We start from the raw sequence: 20,267 nt of genomic DNA on the forward strand, positions 1-20,267 counted from the left end.
CGTGTGTGCTTGTCAAGCACGCAGTTACGTGTGTAGCCTCCTTTAAACACACAAATAACAAAAAATAAAGAGAAAACGTCCGCAGACAAGCACAACAATGAAGACAAAAGAACGAGCAGTCTTTATTGTCCAGAAGGCATGCAGGAAGGAAGTTTATTAACAGCAAGGAGTGAACAACGAGAACAGAAGGAGATGCGTTCGCCGCCGCTCACCTCTTCTTGGCGCCGCCGGCCACCGAAGGCTCCACCACCAGCGACGACCCCTGGAAGTTGTAGCCTGCAACACACCACACCACACACGTCCGTCACTAACACTACATTCACACTGAAGCGCCAAACAAATTGCTACAGGCATGAGTATTCAAATACAGGGATACGAAAACTGGTACAATACGGCACTGCAGTCGGCAATGCCTATACAGGGTGGTCCATTGATCGTGACCGGGCCAAATATCTCACGAAATAAGCGACAAACGAAAAAACTACAAAGAACGAAACTCGTCTAGCTTGAAGGGGGAAACCAGATGGCGCTACGGTTGGCCCGCTAGATGGCGCTGCTATAGGCCAAACGGATAGCAACTGCATTTTTTAAATAGGAACCCCCATTTTTTATTACATATGCGTGTAGTACGTAAAGAAATATGAATGTTTTAGTTGGACCACTTTTTTCACTTTGTGACAGATGGCGCTTTAATAGTCACAAACGTATAAGTACGTGGTATCACGTAACATTCCGCCAGTGCGGACGGTATTTGCTTCGTGATACAGCACCCGTGTTAAAATGGACCTGTAGCGACGCTGCCGCGCGCTAATTCAAGCTCGCCGGTGTGTGTGTGTGTGTACGTGTGTGTGTGTGTGTGTGTGTGTGTGTGTGTGTGTGTGTGTGTGTGTGTCAGTGCAGTGCTGTGCGGTGGTAATTACTGTACACGACGTTTGTGTAGTTCCGCGCCCAACCTCTAGAGGCGCTGTGTTTTCTAGCTTTTATATACGTTCTGTTTATTATTATTATTCCTTGTTTTTTGAGTTAGTAGTTCCGTGCCTCCTGGCTTGTGTGGACAAGTACTGTTTTCCCTCCAATAACTACTGAAGTTTTCCCAGGATTAAGGATCCTTCTGTAGTGACCGGAAGCAAACTTTGTAACACCGATCAGTCCATGCATGCCGGGCGTCGTCATATACGCGCTCGCAATAAAGTTATTGTTGCCGAACTGAAGGTTTTTATTCTTCTGAATCACGTTAATCAAAGGTCGGACAGCCATCAGTTTAGCTGAGCCCGACAGACCGTTTACCAATTGCGGAAAAGGTCGATATCGTGTTGATGTATGGCTATTGTGATCAAAATGCCCAACGGCCGTGCGCTATGTATGCTGCTCGGTATCCTGGACGACATCATCCAAGTGTCCGGACCGTTCGCCGGATAGTTACGTTATTTAACGAAACAGGAAGTGTTCAGCCACATGTGAAACGTCGACCGCGACCTGCAACAAATGATGATGCCCGAGTAGGTGTTATAGCTGCCGTCGCGGCTAATCCGCACATCAGTAGCAGACAAACTGCGCGAGAATCGGGAATCTCAAAAACGTCGGTGTTGAGAATGCTACATCAACATCGACTGCACCCGTACCATATTTCTATGCACCAGGAATTGCATGGCGACGACTTTGAACGTCGTGTACAGTTCTGTCACTGGGCACAAGAGAAATGACGGGACGATGACAGACTTTTTTCCACGCGTTCTATTTAGCGACGAAGCGTCATTCACCAGCAGCGGTAACGTAAACCGGCATAATATACACTATTGGGCAACGGAAAACCCCACCATGGCTGCGACAAGTGTAACATCAGTGACCTTGGCGGGTTAATGTATGGTGCGGCATTATGGGAGGAAGGATAATTGGCCCCCATTTTATCGATGGCAATCTAAATAATGCAATGTATACTGATTTCCTGCGTAGTGTTCTACCGATGTTACTACAAGATGTTTCACTGCATGACAGAATGGCGATGTACTTGAAACTTGATGGATGTCCGGCACATAGCTCGCGTGCGGTTGAAGCTGTACTGAATAGCATATTTCATGACAGGTGGATTGGTCGTCGAAGCACCATACCGTGGCCCACACGTTCACCGGATCTGACGTCCCCGGATTTCTTTCTGTGGGGTAAGTTGAAGGATATTTGCTATCGTGATCCACCGACAACGCCTGACAACATGCGTCAGCGCATTGTCAATGCATGTGCGAACATTACGGAAGGCGAACTACTCACTGTTGAGAGGAATATCGTTACACCTACTGCACTGAGGTTGACGGACATCATTTTGAGCGTTTATTGCATTAATGTGGTACTTACAGGTAATCACGCTGTAACAGCATGCGTTCTCAGAAATAAGTTCACCACGGTACATGTATCACATTGGAACAACCGAAATAAAATGTTCAGACGTACCTATGTTCTGTATTTTAATTAGAAAACCTCCCTGTTACCAACTGTTCGTCTAAAATTTTGAGCCACATGTTTGTGACTATTACAGCGCCATCTGTCACAAAGCGAAAAAAGTGGTCCAATTAAAACATTCATATTTCTTTACGTACTACACGAATATGTAATAAAAAAGGAGGTTCCTATTTTAAAAAAACGCGGTTGATATTCGTTTGACCTATGGCAGCGCCATCTAGCGGGCCAACCATAGCGCCATCTGGTTTACCCCTTAAAGCTAGACAAGTTTCGTACTTTGTAGTTTTTTCGTTTAACGCTTATTTCCTGAAATATTTGGCCCGGTCACGATCAATGGGCCACCATGTATAAGATAATAAGTGTCTGGCGCAGTTGTTAGATCTGTTACTGCTGCTACAATGGTAGGTAATCAAGATTTAAGTGAGTTTCAAGCACGGTGTTGTGGTCGGCGCACGAGCGATGGGGCACAGCACATCCGAGGTAGTGATGAAGTGGGGATTTTCCCGTACGCCCATTTCACGACTGTACCATGAATATCAGGAATCCGATAAAACATCAGATCTCCGACATAGCTGCAGCCGGAAAAAGATCCTGCAAGAACGGGCCCAACGACGACTGAAGAGAATCGATCGACAAAACTGCAACCCTTCCGCAAATTGCTGCAGATTTCAATGCTGGGCCATCAACAGGTGTCAGCGTGCGAACCATTCAACGAAACATCATCGATATGAGTTTTCGGAGCCGAAAGCCAACTCGTGTACCCCTGATGACTCCACGGTACAAAAGCTCTACGCCACGCCTGGGCCCGTCTCGTTTCAAATTGTATCGAGCGGATGGACGTGTATGGAGACATCCTCATGAATCCGTGGACCCTGCATGTCAGCAGGCGACTCTTCAAGCTGGTGGAGGCTCTATATTGGGGTTGTGCGTGTGCACGTCGAGTGATGTGGGACCTCTGATAGGTCTAGATACGACTCTACATCTACGTGATTACTCTGCTATTCACAATAAAGTGCCTGTTAGAGAGCTCTATGAACCATCTTCAAGCTGTCTCTCTACCGTTCCACTCTCGAACGGCGCCCGGGAAAAACAAACACTTAAATTTTTCTGTACGAGCCATGATCTCTGTACTTTATCGTAATGATCATTTCTCCCTATGTAGATGGGTGCCAACACAATGTTTTCGCAATCGGAGGAGATAACTGGCGACTGAAATTTAAGGAGAAGATCCTGCCGCAACGAAAAACGCCTTTCTTTTAATGACTGCCATTCCAATTCACGTATCATGTCTGTGGCACTATCTCTCCTGTTTCTCGATAATACAAAACGAGCTGCCCTTCTTTGTACTTTTTCGATGTCATCCGTCAGTCCCACCTGATGCGGATCCCACACCGCACAGCAAAACTCCAGAATAGGGCGGACAAGCGTAGTGTAAGCAGTCTCTTAGTAGACCTGTTGCACCTTCTAAGTGTTCTGCCAGTGAATCGCAGTCTTTCATTTGCTTTATCCACAGCATTATCAATGTGACAGTTCCAGTTTAGGTTACTTGTAATTGTAATCCCTGAGTATTTAGCTGAATTTACAGCCTTCAAATTTGTGTGACTTACCGCGTAATCAAAATTTAGCGGATTTCTTTTAGTACTCTTGTGAATAACTTCGCACTTTTCATTATTCAGGGTCAATTTCCACTTTCCGCACCATTTAGGTATCATATCTAAGTCATTTTGCAATTCGTTTTGGTCATCTTATGACTTTCAAAGACGGTAAATGACAGCATTATCTGCAAACAATCTAAGAGGGCTATCCAAATTGTCTCCCATGTCGTTAAAATAGAACAGGAACAATAGAGGGCCTGTAACACTTCCCTGGGGAACGCTGGATATTACTTCTGTTTTACTCGATGATTTTCCGTCTATAACTACGAACTGCGACCTTTCCGACAGGAAATCACGAATCCACTCGCACATATGAGGCGATACTCCATAGGCACGTAGTTTGGTTAGGAGACGCTTGTGAGGAACAGTGTCGAAAGCCTTCTGGAAATCTAAAAATGTGTAATCGATTTGACATCCCCTGTCATGAGTATAAAGAGCTAGTTGTGTTTCACAAGAACGATATTTTATGAATATGTGCTGACTACGTGTCAATAAAGCGTTTTCTTCGAGGTAATTCATAATATTCGAACAAAGTATATGGTCCAAAAACCTACTGCAAATGCACGTTAGTGATAATGGGTCTGTAATTCAGCGGATTACTCGTCTTTCCTTTTTGGGTATTGGTGTGACTTGAGCAATTTTCCCGTCTTTAGGCACGGATATTTCTGTGAGAGAGCGGTTGTAGATAATTGCTAAATATGGACCAATTTTATCAGCATACTCTGAGAGGAACCTGACTGGTATACAATCTAGACCTGAGGCCTTGCTTTTATTACGTCATTTAAGCTGCTTTGCTACACCGAGGACATTTACTTCTATGTTTCTCATCTTGGCAGTTGTTCTTCATTGGAATTCAGGGACAATTACTTCGTCTTCTTTGGTGAAGGAGTTTCGGAAAACCGTGTTTAATAACTCTGCTGTAGTGGCACTGTCAAGGGGTGACTTCAGCGTTGCTATCGCGTAGTGAAGATATTGATTGCGTCTTCCCACTGGTGTGCTGTATGTATGACCAGAATCTCTTTGGGTTTTCTGCCAGGTGACACGTACGTAAGCAACCTGTATGATCACCAGCATCCATTCACGTTCGTTGTGCATTCCGACAGCTTGGGCAATTCCAGCAGGACAATGCGACGCCCTAAATGTCCAGACAGGGTAGCTCCAGGAACACTCTTCTGAGTCTAAACACTGTCGATAGCCACCAAACTCCCCAGACTGAACATTATTAAGCATATCTGGGATGCCATGCAAGAAGAAATCTACACCCCCTCGTATTCTTACGGATTTATGGACAGCCCTGCAACATTCCCTCCAGCACTACTTCAGACATTAGTCGAGTCGATGCCACGTCGTGTTGTGGCACGTCTGCGTGCTCCCGTGGTACTACACGATATAAGGCAGGTGTACCAGTTTCTTTGGCTTTTCGTTGTATCATATACACAATCTATCACAATTCATCTTACACACTTATAGATGTTGTAGAGAGGACTTAGCAGATCAACTTTTGTAGAGGAATTCATATCCGAAAACGTCATCCAACGACGCGACATAACGTCGAAGTTACAGTTGCCGCCGCCTGTAATGACATGTACAGGGTGGCCCACTTAAAAACGTTTCAGCGCAAGTATCTCTCGAATAAAAATAGATATTGAAAAACGACTTTCGCTGGTATGAAAGTAATAGAAATCCTTGGGTAACAGAAGAAATATTGAATTTAATTGATGAAAGGAGAAAATATAAAAATGCAGTAAGTGAAACAGGCAAAAAGGAATACAGACGTCTCAAAAATGAGATCGACAGGAAGTGCAAAATGGCTAAGCAGGGATGGCTAGAGGACAAATGTAAGGATGTAGAGGCCTATCTCACCAGGGGTAAGATAGATACCGCCTACAGGAAAATTAAAGAGACCTTTGGAGATAAGAGAACGACTTGTATGAATATCAAGAGCGCAGATGGAAACCCAGTTCTAAGCAAAGAAGGGAAAGCAGAAAGGTGGAAGGAGTATATAGAGGGTCTATACAAGGGCGATGTACTTCAGGACAATATTATGGAAATGGAAGAGGATGTAGATGAAGATGAAATGGGAGATATGATACTGCGTGAAGAGTTTGACAGAGCACTGAAAGACCTGAGTCGAAACAAGGCCCCCGGAGTAGACAATATTCCATTGGAACTACTGACGGCCGTGGGAGAGCCAGTCCTGACAAAACTCTACCATCTGGTGAGCAAGATGTATGAAACAGGCAAAATACCCTAAGACTTCAAGAAGAATGTAATAATTCCAATCCCAAAGAAAGCAGGTGTTGACAGATGTGAAAATTACCGAACTATCAGCTTGATAAGTCACAGCTGCAAAATACTAACACGAATTCTTTACAGACGAATGGAAAACTAGTGGAAGCCAACCTCGGGGAACATCAGTTTGGATTCCGTAGAAACACTGGAACACGTGAGGCAATACTGACCTTACGACTTATCTTAGAAGAAAGATTAAGGAAAGGCAAACCTACGTTTCTAGCATTTGTAGACTTAGAGAAAGCTTTTGACAATGTTGACTGGAATACTCTCTTTCAAATTCTAAAGGTGGCAGGGGTAAAATACAGGGAGCGAAAGGCTATTTACAATTTGTACAGAAACCAGATGGCAGTTATAAGAGTCGAGGGACATGAAAGGGAAGCAGTGGTTGGGAAGGGAGTAAGACAGGGTTGTAGCCTCTCCCCGATGTTGTTCAATCTGTATATTGAGCAAGCAGTAAAGGAAACAAAAGAAAAATTCGGAGTAGGTATTAAAATTCATGGAGAAGAAATAAAAACTTTGAGGTTCGCCGATGACATTGTAATTCTGTCAGAGACAGCAAAGGACTTGGAAGAGCAGTTGAATGGAATGGACAGTGTCTTGAAAGGAGGATATAAGATGAACATCAACAAAAGCAAAACAAGGATAATGGAATGTAGTCTAATTAAGTCGGGTGATGCTGAGGGAATTAGATTAGGAAATGAGGCACTTAAAGTAATAAAGGAGTTTTGCTATTTGGGGAGCAAAATAACTGATGATGGTCGAAGTAGAGAGGATATAAAATGTAGGCTGGCAATGGCAAGGAAAGCGTTTCTGAAGAAGAGAAATTTGTTAACATCCAGTATTGATTTAAGTGTCAGGAAGTCATTTCTGAAAGTATTCGTATGGAGTGTAGCCATGTATGGAAGTGAAACATGGACGATAAATAGTTTGGACAAGAAGAGAATAGAAGCTTTCGAAATGTGGTGCTACAGAAGAATGCTGAAGATTAGATGGGTAGATCACATAACTAATGAGGAAGTATTGAATAGGATTGGGGAGAAGAGAAGTTTGTGGCACAACTTGACCAGAAGAAGGGATCGGTTGGTAGGACATGTTCTGAGGCATCAAGGGATCACCAATTTAGTATTGGAGGGCAGCGTGGAGGGTAAAAATCGTAGAGGGAGACCAAGAGATGAATACACTAAGCAGATTCAGAAGGATGTAGGTTGCAGTAGGTACTGGGAGATGAAAAAGCTTGCACAGGATAGAGTAGCATGGAGAGCTGCATCAAACCAGTCTCACGACTGAAGACCACAACAACAACAACAACAACAGAGCCTCATGAAAATAAATACTATGAAACATTCTAGAACGTACGCAAATATTAGTTTCAACACAAAACATCTTGAAACTTCCTGGCAGATTAAAACTGTGTGCCGGACCGAGACTCGAACTCGAAACCTTTGCCTTTCGCGGGCAAGTGCTCTACCAACTGAGCTATCCAAGCAGGACTCACGCCCCGCCCTCACAGCTTCACTTCTGCCAGTACCTCGTCTCCTACCTTCCAAACTTTACAGAAGCTCTCCTGCAAACCTTGCAGAACTAGCACTCTTGAAAGAAAGGACAATGCGGAGACATAGCTCAGCTACAGCCTGGAAACAAAACATCATCCCTTTTTTTAAATGGACATGATGTCATATTTCTTATGCTGTCAATAACATGAAAAATCACTTGGCGTTGGTTGCATCGCAATACGTCAAGTACGTCCCGGGAAATTGCAAAGCAAAGTTGACGCTCGAAACAAATGAAACGCGTCGCTATTGCACGTCTCCGTACGCAAGCACGAAACCCACGTTGCTCATAATCGCGATGTGATTCACGTACGTAATCTTAATGTCACTGCTGTCACGAGGGCCGAAACTATTGATAGTGTTTCCTGCTGCAAACACTGCTATGTAGAGATCACGCTTGCATCTCGGGATATGCAATAGCGACGGTTTTCTTATATTTCAAACATCGACTCCGCTTTTCAATTTCTCGCGATGTAATTGACGAATTGCGATGCAACCAACCTTTTTGTGATTTTTCGTGTTATTGATTGTGTAAGAAATAATATGGGGTGTCCGTTAAACAATTTTTTTTTAAAAAAACGTAAGTTTGTTTTGAAACCTATATTTGCTTACATTTTAAAATCTCTCATAGTATTTACTTTTATAACCCCTTGCTTACACTCATACTAGTGAAAGACGTTTTCCAATTGTTGTTGTTGTTGTCTTCAGTCCTGAGACTGGTTTGATGCAGCTCTCCGTGCTACTCTATCCTGTGCAAGCTTTTGCATCTCCCAGTACTTACTGCAACCTACATCCTTCTGAATCTGCTTAGTGTATTCATCTCTTGGTCTCCCTCTACGATTTTTACCCTCCACCCAGCCCTCCAATACTAAATTTGTGATCCCTTGATGCCGCACAATATGTCCTACCAACCGATCCCTTCTTCTAGTCAAGTTGTGCCACAAATTTCTCTTCTCCCCAGTTCTGTTCAGTACCTCCTCATTAGTTATGTGATCTACCCACCTAATTTTCAGCATTCTTCTGTAGCACCACATTTCGAAAGCTTCTATTCTCTTCTTGTCCAAACTATTTATCGTCCACGTTTCACTACTATACATGACTACACTCCATACAAATACTTTCAGAAACGACTTCCTGACACTTAAATCTACACTCGATGTTAACAAATTTCTCTTCTTGAGAAACGCTTTCCTTGCCATTGCCAGTCTACATTTTATATCATCTCTACTTCGACCATCATCAGTTATTTTGCTCCCCAAATAGCAAAACTCCTTTACTACTTTAAGTGTCTCATTTCCTAATCTAATTCCCGCAGCATCACCCGACTTAATTCGACTACATTCCATTATCCTCGTTTTGCTTTGGTTGATGTTCATCTTATATCCTCCTTTCAAGACACTGTCCATTCCATTCAACTGCTCTTCCGAGTCCTTTGCTGTCTCTGACAGAATTACAATGTCATCGGCGAACCTCAAAGCTTTTATTTCTTCTCCATGGATTTTAATTCCTACTCCTAAATTTTCTTTTGTTTCCTTTACTGCTTCCTCAATAAACACATTGAATAACATCGGGATAGGCTACAACCCTGTCTCACTCCCTTCCCAACTACTGCTTCCCTTTCGTGCCTTTCGCTCCCTGTATTTTACCCCTGCCTGAAACGTTTAGGTGCGCCACCATGTATGTACGGGTTGGTTCCGCGGTGATGACACAAACTTTCAAGGATGATGGAGAATTATAGATATATCATTTTGAGGTAAGCGTCCATGTGCCGGAAACGAACGAGTCGAATATTATAAGCGTAAACAGTTGTGATGCTCTGACAGTGGAATACATGTACCGGTACTGTCGTTCCTAAGATTGTCGCGTAGGCAATTGTCGGAGGTGGTGGTATGAAGCAAAAATGCTAGTAAACATGGCTCTAAATTGCATACCTTAAGAGATATGAGCGCTTATTCAAGAGAGATGTGTTTCACACTAGCGAAGATGAAACGTCAGTATAGTGTACATCTCTTATCCCACACTCTCCATTCACCACTCCTGCCCCATCTCTCTGCCCATATCCTCTTTCCCCTCCTACACATCCATTTCCTTCTCATTTCTCTATTCATCTCCTCCTCCGACATCTCTCTGATCTCATTTATTGTTTCTGCAAACGAAACCTTGACTGGGAATAGTAGTCAAAATGAAAGGATAAATCGATCGGAATCATTAGTACACGGCGTATGAGAGAAAACGTTCCAGGTGCGGGGCTGTGAGGGCAGTAGCTTTCATGACAGTATTTCGCATGATTTCAAACTACGAAAAAGTAGGATTATAAAGTTCGCCATAAACGCATCTTCCCTGTTTTCTGTAGTTGCGTTCCGTTGCGCGTACGCCGACCGATATTTCGACGCCTCACTGGTGGAATTATTTCTTAATTAATAAACCACGAACTGAAATCATCTGAAAGTTTGTAACACAGAATTACCACGAACTGACATCAGTTCAGTCTTAGCAACACACCAAAGATATGACAACCACCGATTTTGCGGTCTGTTTTTCCGACCTTCTAAATTATTTTCTGCGAAAGCGCCAACAGAGCCAGTCGAACTCCACTGCATCCGCCGTAATGGTTCGCGCTTAAGAAATTCTTATTTATTTGTCTCGAAACGCTGTCTACGCTCTTTGTCAGTCTCACTGTCGACGATAATGTAAATGGCCTGCGTTACGCATACGCCGCCAGACTAGTCGCATTTTTTCCAAAGAAATAAACCACGAACTGAAATCAGCTGAACGTTTGCAGCACAGTAAGTTACTGCGAACTTACATCAGTTCATTAAATGTATTCGCAATTGCGAATAACAACAACCACAGTTGTAGAATGCAATGATGACAGTGAAAATTCCTACCGCACCTAAACTCGAACCCGGATCTCCCGCTTATCGCGAACGGTCGTCATACCATTTGGCTATACGTGCACGACACACGACCAGACGCATGGCTGACGACATATGGAAGTTTGATTAGGCCGGTATTACACTATCGAATTTCTTTGTCCAATATCTTTCTCAAAGAAATTTGATGGTGTAATAGGGAACTTCGTCAAATATTTGATCAATCTAGGGCCTCGCTGTAGATTTGATCAAAGAAGTCGCTAGTCTTCTGTTCACTTCAATGTGACATGTTACCACATGGAGCGCTAGCATCGCTGCAGCGTTCTGCCATCTGTAGTGTTTTTCATCAAAATTGCCAGTAAATACAATTGGAGTGTACCGACAACTACAAAATTAATAGAGATGTATAAAAGTTGATGAGGCGCTTTACAACGTGAGGCACCCTGAATACAAAAATAGATTAAGATGATTGGAGACCTAACCTAACCTAACCCTCTCCTGTAGCAAGGAATCGGAGTGTTACAGTGAGCCATACACTTCACTGAACACATACAGAAATGTATGCTCATCCATTCTTAAGTAATTTATGTACGACGTGACGTCCTCCACTATAAGCTCACGTAACAAGTTTTTGTTGAATGCTTTTAACGTGTCGTCGTAAAACCCACGGCTTCACCCAGGTACGTTTCCTTTTTTTCCCCCCGCTTCTCTTACGCATGTGCACAAAGTGCAGTTGTGGTACATGCAACTGCTGCGGTTAATAACAAGTTGTGTTGTCAGCCATCTTGAACTTTGACGAAAAATATGACAGTGTAAGCGCTACGTCAAAGATCTTTGTCAAATAAATTTGACGGAATATTTGATCACATCTTTGATCAAATCTTTGACAAAGAAATTTGATAGTGTAATACCGGCCTTATGGTTGTGACGCGTGGACGGATAGCCAAATGGAAGTTGCCGGCTCAGCGTGTTAGGTCTGTGTGTTAGCTGCCCTCTGTAATAAAGAAACTCAGTAAACGGATCAACGAAGAACCTGAACGGTTATCACTGGACGTCCGCCCTGAACAAATTCACCGAACAATGTGGAACAAAATGAGATCAAAGATAAAAGTAAGGCGACCGCTCACGATACGCGGGAAATCGGGATTCGAGTCCTGCTCCGGCACAAATTTTCACTGTCGTCATTCCATTCAACAACTGCTGGTTGTCATTATTCGCAATTGTGAATACATTTAATATATTTCATAGCGGCTGTATTCGCGACAGTGCCTGTTTCTTTGGACATGCGTGCATGTATGTCCAAAGGGACTTTGCATCGTAATCAGACTTGCAACACACCAAAGATATGATCACCACTGATAATGTACTGAAATATTGCTTTCAATTGTATCCTTTTTCGCAAAATATCAACATTTAATGCAGAATTCGTTGTTGTTACGAAAACATTTGATAGGAAAGCTGCAAACCGACCGTTGCATTTCTTTTATTGAGATTTTCATACGAAAATACAATCCACATTTCCGACTTTTCAGGTGGATTTTTCAAAAATTTTCTTTCATACAAACCATGTCCTCACAATTACGAACACAAAAAAAGTTAAGCAAGTCGGTCGATCCGTTCTCAAGTGATTATCTTTCATATAAGCGGCAGTTGATTTTTATTTACATAGATTTCCGTGGTGCGGCCCTGTCTGCAGAAGTGGGTGGTCACTTGCGCAGCTGCGGACAGAGTGAACGCGGCTCGGTACTCGTCACAGCCGCCCGCCTGCGCCACAACCAAGGTTTCCGAGGGCTGGTCACGGAGGGGTGTATCTCCCCGGGCGATTCGTCATCCGCCTCCTTCCGTGCGGGGAATTTTTAATCTCCCCTCGCAGCTCGCACCCGACCAGTCCTTTCTCTCTCTCGTTTTATTTAGCGTCGGCTTCTTTTGCGCCGCAAAGCCTGCGAGAGCTTTCTTTTTTTTTCGTTTGTTTACAGCGCGCGGGGCAGTGCACGCTTGGCGGGAGTTGCGGTAGAGCATGTCTGCGGGCGCCAGCCAATGGCGGCGTGTGGCGGGGTGGCGCCGCCTCCCCATTGGCTGGCCGCGCCTACCATTGATGAGAGCGAGGGGGGAGAGGGGGGAACGCCGTCGGCGCCTGCCACGAGGGGCGCTAGCGTACGCTACGTGCGACGTTGCCAGTTGTAAAGAAGTGAACAACGGTCCCCGCCGACAAACAAGGTCGCCCGCGATATTTCCAGCAGACTACAACACCCACTATCGCACTACGTTACACGCATTTTGCTCTTCATGACGCACTATATAACGATGCGTAACCTTCTTCTTCATTTTTCTACTATTATTAATACGGAAATGTGATTCTGTTTTAAACAAATACATTTCTTCTTATCTTATACACAAATACATTTCGCAGAAGTTTCTCCCACTTGAGTGGGTTCATTTTATTCTCTGTTAAATAACATATACAGTACTTTTTGCATCATAATATATAATATTTTATTGAGATTGTTGTATCTGATGAATAGTATTAACAGAAAAATCTGTAACTTAGTATCAGATATCGAAGTTTACGAAAAGTATGTACACTCGAGTATTTACATACACCCCCCCCCCCCCTGCCTGCCCCAACTCACCAATTTACAAAACCCATTCTTCATCGTAATAACTCCAGCACATTTTCGAAAGCTACCACTTTAACCCGAAAAAACGATATGAAAGAATAAAACAGCGAATCTTTATTGAAGGCAGAACGTAGTATAGTGACAGTAGCGCGTTTGTGTGTTCTACAGGAACACATGTTTTTTGGTCGGTACTTCAGTCTGAATTTATAATTACCTAGAGGAATGCGCACTAGAGATCGCCATAAGCAGTTTCCTTTACTACAGCTTTTATTGCTGCTACACATGAGGTTGAGGTATTTATTTCGAATACTACATATTTAAATGCTCGCCGATATAATAGAACCATTTGGAATATATTGTTTATTCTTCAATTACAGAATGTTATGCCAATTAAAATTCTACATATTTTTAAAACTAGTTGTAATAATATGCTGGCAGTTGAACCACTCTTTGTCGGAAGTGTACTATCTTGCACCTCGAAACAGAAAGTCTTTTACCGCGAGACATGGGATATCTGCAAATTAAAACAGTTTTGTTTATGGCTTAACAATTTTACCTGTCTTGAAAATGGAAATTTGTGTTACTTTCCAAAAGCTTCAGTTTGAAGATGTATTTAACTTTCAACTGATTTTGGTAACTTCTGCTGAATTTGATTTCACTGACTAACTGTTGGTGCGTAGTAGAGCAATAATGTAACATATAGACAACTAAATATAGTATGGACAAGATTTTGTAGATTGCAACGTTTATAAATGTTAACAGAGCATTTGCTTCCAGGTACATACGTGACTATGTACCTTGCTTGCAATATTTTTTCTCATTTGGAAAAAATTTAATTTTCCGGAGTAATTTTTGTAACTTCAGAAAATGACCTTAGCACACAACAAAAAGTTAACGCCATCGTTTAAAAACTCATTAATAAAATGTACTAAACCTCCAGAAGCAAAGGTCTGTAAAGTGGTCCATCGTGCAACACTTTTCTCTTCTATAACATAACATTAGGAAAAAACGAAAGAACGATCATTCCATTTCAACACGTTGGGAAAATTATGTAAAATAAAACAGAATAAACCCCGATTAGTTGCAGACGACTAACTCGAGAAAAACAGTAATTGTACTGCAAACGCCACACAGGTATTTCAACGTCAACATGTAATGCTAACGTATATATTTTTCCTGTTAAATATTTTTCTGTTACAGAAGCACATTTCCATATTATGTATTAGGAAGCAAACGCAGACAAAAAGAGAGCTTATTATTATTGTAAGCACCAGTTATCGTTTGCGTTTATCCTTCTATCTAGCATCAGCCCGGGTTGGGACATTTATGGTACTTTCGATTTCTGCCATTCTTCTTCTAGTATCCATTTCGTTCCACTCCACATTCAGTCTTCTTACACTGCTGTTAATCGAGTCAACCAATGTTGCCCTCAAATTTCGCCTCCATCATTCGTTTGGGCGTTCTTACATCTTCGATTCTCTTTACACTTTCAAAAAATTTCAACCTACTTTTCTCAATTTTGTCTTTCAGTCTTTCTATCCCAATCTCCTACCTAACAGCTTCATTTCTCTCTCTTTCTCTCTCTCTCTCTCTCTCCTCGTTTTCGCTAACATACTTGGACTTGCAATGGCAAGAAAACCGTTTCTCTAGAAGAGAAATGTGTTTACATCGAATATCAACTGAAGTGCTAGGCAGTCCCTTACGATGGTGTTTGCGTGGAGCGTAGCCTTGTACAGAAGTAAAACATGGACAATAAGCAGTGCTAAAGAAAAATGATGAAGATTAAATGGCTAGATCTCCTAATTATTGAGAAGTAGTGAATGCAATTGGGAAGAAAAGAAATTTGTGGGACAACTTCACTAAAAGACGGGATGGGCTGATAGGACATATTCTGATACATCAAGCGAACTGGACGGAAGTGTGTGGCGTAAAAAGTGTAGAGGGAGACCAAGAGATGAACAGAGCAAAATGCCGGAAGTGGATGTAGACTGCAGTAGTTATTTGGTGATGAAGACATTTGCACAGGATAGAGTAGTACAGAGAGCTGCATCCAGTCAGTCTTCGCACTGAAGACAACAACAACGTGTGTGTGTGTGTGTGTGTGTGACAAGTGACAACGCGGGGGGGGGGGGGGGGGGGGGAGATTGCTCTCGTATTTCGTACGTCAGATACATCTGAATAGATAGTGTTGAGCGGAAAAAATTTAAAGTTCATACATAATATACACTTAATATTTGCAGCTGTTAGTTCTCACTTACTATTCTAATTACGTTTATTATGTTGATAAGAACAAATAACGTTTTTTGCAACCGATTTTTTTATTGGTAAAGAGGTGAATGGTATTTGTTATCATCTAGACGACAAATACCATTTATAAATAATAATTAAGTAAAAATTATTTGGAAAATATTTGTTATAAAATTCGTTGCCAAAAAATGGTAACAGTCTAGAGATATACAGAAGGCATTTATAACGAAACTTTGTAAGAAAATAAACTCGAAACTGAGACAATACAGTATGCTCATCACACCAGGATGTCTTTACAGCCGTGAATCAGGCCCACAATGAACTGCGGAAGGAATATCCAGAGAAAGAGCAAACGAGGAAACTCCAAAGTAGAGGGTGTAACAAAAGAATCATTCGATTTAAAAAAATCATAACTATTATGTTATTTGAGATATGTGCGTGAAAAACGTACTGTTGGAAAGAGCAAACTCTCAAGTTTTACATGGATCACGGTAGGTAGCAGCAGTGTGCGCCCACAGAAAGCGTTTTCTGTTCTGCATTTTGCGCAGGGCGGGTCATTAAAAACTGTTTATCGTGACTTTGGTACTAGGTGTGATGTGGATTCTCCTACAGCACAGAGCATTACATGGTGGCATGAGCAATTCCGAGAAACAGGTTACTTGTGTAAAGGCAAATCGCCTGGCCGTCCCCGAGTGTCTGACACATACGTCGAACGCGTCTGCAGCTCGACAGCTCAACATGCCCCCGATGTCCGTCTGGCGTGTGTTGCGTCGACGTTAACACATAGAACCATACAAAATTCAGCTACTGCAAGCTCTTCGTGAAGGTGGCAAGCAACAACCTGTGGAGTTCTGCAATTTCGTTCTTGGCAAGATGGAGGATGACAGTTTTCTTCCACGCTTAGTCTTTAGTGACGGGGCGGCCGCGGTGGCCGAGCGGTTCTACGTGCCCTTAGCGCTAGGATTTCACCCGGAACAAGTCCCGCCCATTCACCCCCCTCCACGCCTATCCATAGTGTAAGGCCCTCCCCTAAACGGCCGCCAGTTCCGCAAACTGGGAGCTACAACAAAGTTGTTATCGTCGCAGTCCAACACGTGTTATACTGTGATGAAATTCAGTAACGATAAGAAATTTAAGCTTTTCTGGATAGTAATGTAATATGAATCTGCATTATTAAAGAGATAAAAATATTTATAGAGAATTGAAAGCATCGCCAGCAATAGAAAACAAAAAATAACGTGATGTTATTTAAGGGCAATAAGGAGAAATTTTCATTAACTAATGCACTTACTATAATACGTTTATTTGAGGGAAACAGCAGAGCAAACATACAATGCGAAAACAATGGTCTTGAATCTGTCATGTCGGCAGTAAAGCCACGGATGCACTCGAATAACTCTGTTGTCTAAAATCACCGTTGGATGTTTTGTTTATGTAGGCCCTCATAGTAGCTCACGAAAATTAAAGAATATAAGAATGTCAAAGTAGAAATGCCTAATGAAAGCAGTAAGATATTTGCATGTATGACAAATTTCGTTAGTATTTGCATGGGTAGTGGGTGAATTTTAACTTGTAAATTCTTCCAATACCATACATGCGCATTATAAACGAGGTTACAAAGAATTGTAGCTGTTTCTGTGTGATTAGTGACCTATATGCTGTTGCAAACGTCTCAGGAAAATAATGTGTCGTTATTCTTTGTCCTGTCTGTTTTTAACCAAAAGATTTATTAATTTCGTAAATGTCATTCAAACCATTTAAAAAAAATAATAATGTGATGTTTATGTTTGTCACAGAGCAGTTATGGAGGAAATACATGCTGCGGTGTTTCATGGCTGTAAAACGTCCTTCATGCTGTGCTAGTACTTCTTTCACCCCTAAAATTTTTCAGCAAAACTATTCAGTGAATAGCACGCGAAATCAGCTTGGATCGATCTAGCAACAACAAAGTAATTTTGATGCCCTCTGGAAGTATAGTGAACATTGGTGCTTGTTTCACATATACTGTCTGAGTTCTGAAACTTAAGTGTCAAGTATACTGTGGTTCCTCTTTCTCCAAACAAATTATTCTTCGAGGGTAGGTTTATCCTGTTTTAGCTTTGGGTGCTTTTCCTCACATAGAAGTATGTTTCTTCATAGGCTATTCATCTGGAAACTGAGATCTCGTATTTAAAGAATTCAGTGCTCCATTGTTTTCTGTTATGTTTGCTGTGGGAGTACCTGGCACAGCTGAGGCCAATTGTGCACGTTTCTTGTAATGTGTCTCCTAACTACCTGGCAAAATTTAAGACCTAGTAAGATGTTAATTTAACATTCACTCCAAGTGCAGCCGAACGCGGTAAGCCACGTGGGTCAACTGAAACGATGCCCAGGCGCCGAACGAAGACCGGGAAACCCGGGGGTGAGTGGGCGGGACTTGTTCCGGGTGAAATCCTGGCGCTAACGATTCCTAGCGGTTCTAGGCGCTTCAGTCCGGAACCGCGCGACTGCAACGGTCGCAGGTTCGAATCCTGCCTCGGGCATGGATGTGTGTGATGTCCTTAGGTTAGGTAGGTTTAAGTAGTTCTAAGTTCTAGGGGACTGATGACCTCAGATGTTAAGTCCCATAGTGCTCAGAGCCATTTGAACCATTTTTTTTTTTTTTTTTTTTTTTGCTGTTTCACGGAAAAAGGTGTATGGTACATTTTTCTTTGCCGAGAACTCTGTTACAGGAAGCACGAACGACTTTATTTACCAACAGGACGGGGCACCGCCACACTGGCACCTGGAAGAACAGGAATTTTTAAATCAAAGGATTACTGAACGATGTATAGGTCGCACTGGACCAAACGATTCAGCCTTACATTACTGGCCTCCAAGATCACCGGACCGAACTGTATGTGATTATTTCTTGTGGGGGTTTATATAAGACTGTGTTCGTGTGCCTCCATTACCAACAGTTGTGGAAGCTGGAACTCACGAAAAATTTAGAAATTTGTGTTCAGTTTCGATGGTACCAAACTGCTGAGGTCATCGATCCCTAGGCTTACACACTACTTAGTGTAACTTACGCTAAGGACAACAGACAGACCCATGCCCAAGGGAGGACTCGAGCCTCCGACGGGGGGAGCCACGGCAGGGCTCCCCAGACCGTGCGGGAACCACGCGCGGCTGTAACTCGAGACATGCTGGCTGCAGTGTGGGCACAATTTGAACACCGCGTTGATATATGAAGCGCATCTCAAGGAGGCATAATGAACACCTAGGAAAAGGTATGAAAAAAAACTTTTTCGAGTTTCCCGTTCATCAAAAAACAAAATTCATTGTATATGTTTTAATAGTTTCAGAAATATAGACGTGCCAAGTCGGATGATTCTTTTTGATACACCCTGTGTCACAATATAAATAAATAAAATTGTGCAAGAAAAAATTGATTGTTCCAAGTTCATTCCTTGCTATGGAGTGGCAAAATTATAAAGAGCACACAGGTCTTGACGTACAAGTCACTCGTTGAGAGTATCACCATATATGGCGCTGAAATATGGCAGCTAACCAAAAACGAAACAAATAAACTGATGTCCCTTATGACGGATTATTGGCGAAAAACCACATGACGTTGTACGACATGAGAGGGGACTCTCCAAAATTTAATGTGTTTTTTGTAGTTTCACGGGAAAAGTTGTATGGTCCATTTTTCTTTGCCGAGAACTCTGTTACAGGAAGCACGAACGACTTTATTTACCAATAGCGCATAGAATGTCGCGCATCACCTGATTATAACACATCGGAAATGATAGAATAAGAGAAATTATACGAGAGAAATAGAATATTCTCGATGCCATAGATAGCAAAATATTACTCAGGGATGGCCACCTTCAATGAATGGATAAGAGCCATTGGCAAAAAAGAACCTATGACTGGAGACCAGAGCGGATAAAACGTATGGTGATTTCATACAATATACAGCTGCTTTTAACAAGAAAAAAACATATTAACATCTAAGAGCATCAGCCTTGAAATCAGGAAAAGATTTTTGAAATCATATGTGTGGAGTGTGGCATGCTACGGGTGTGAAACATGGACTCTCGGGACAGAGGAAGACCAGAAGCTAAATTCTTTTGAAATGTGGTGCTATAGACGCATGCTCAAAATAAAATGTATCGACAAGGTCACAAACGAAGTGGTTCTGGAAAGAGCAGGCGAGAAGAGAAGCTTCTGGAGTTTCATTGTTAAAAGAAGAGTGCAATTTACAGGCCATCTATTACGACATAAAGGACTCCTGAACACAATCATAGAGGGATAAGTCGAGGGAAAAAGACAAGAGGAAGACCACGACTGAGGTACATGGATCAAATCGTGAAAGATGTGGGATGTAACACCTATAAAGAAATGAATAGAAAAGCTGAAAGACGCACAGAATGGAGACAAGTTGCCATTGTAGCTGTTGCAAACCAATCCTTGGATTGACCACTGCAGAAGAAGGAGAAGACAGTTGATATAAGACAAGTGATTTTATAGAATATACATATGATATAAGACAAGATTAAACCTAAAACTCCGTGTTTTTCAACCAATTACTTAAGCTGGGTGTGAGGG

The 20,267-nt window shown here is 42.3% G+C and overlaps 1 protein-coding gene across 1 annotated transcript in view; it reads right to left on the bottom strand.

Moving 5' to 3' along the window:
* Positions 1 to 20,267, bottom strand: part of LOC126427249 (insulin-like growth factor 2 mRNA-binding protein 1) — an 862,042-nt gene that overhangs the window by 679,103 nt on the left and 162,672 nt on the right. Inside the window, exon 2 of the mRNA XM_050089491.1 lies at positions 213 to 276. Coding sequence (XP_049945448.1) covers positions 213 to 276 — 64 coding nt within the window. The remainder of the gene's footprint in view (positions 1 to 212; positions 277 to 20,267) is intronic.

This window comes from Schistocerca serialis, chromosome 11, assembly GCF_023864345.2.
Source record: "Schistocerca serialis cubense isolate TAMUIC-IGC-003099 chromosome 11, iqSchSeri2.2, whole genome shotgun sequence".
NCBI classification, from domain to species: Eukaryota; Metazoa; Arthropoda; class Insecta; order Orthoptera; family Acrididae; genus Schistocerca; species Schistocerca serialis.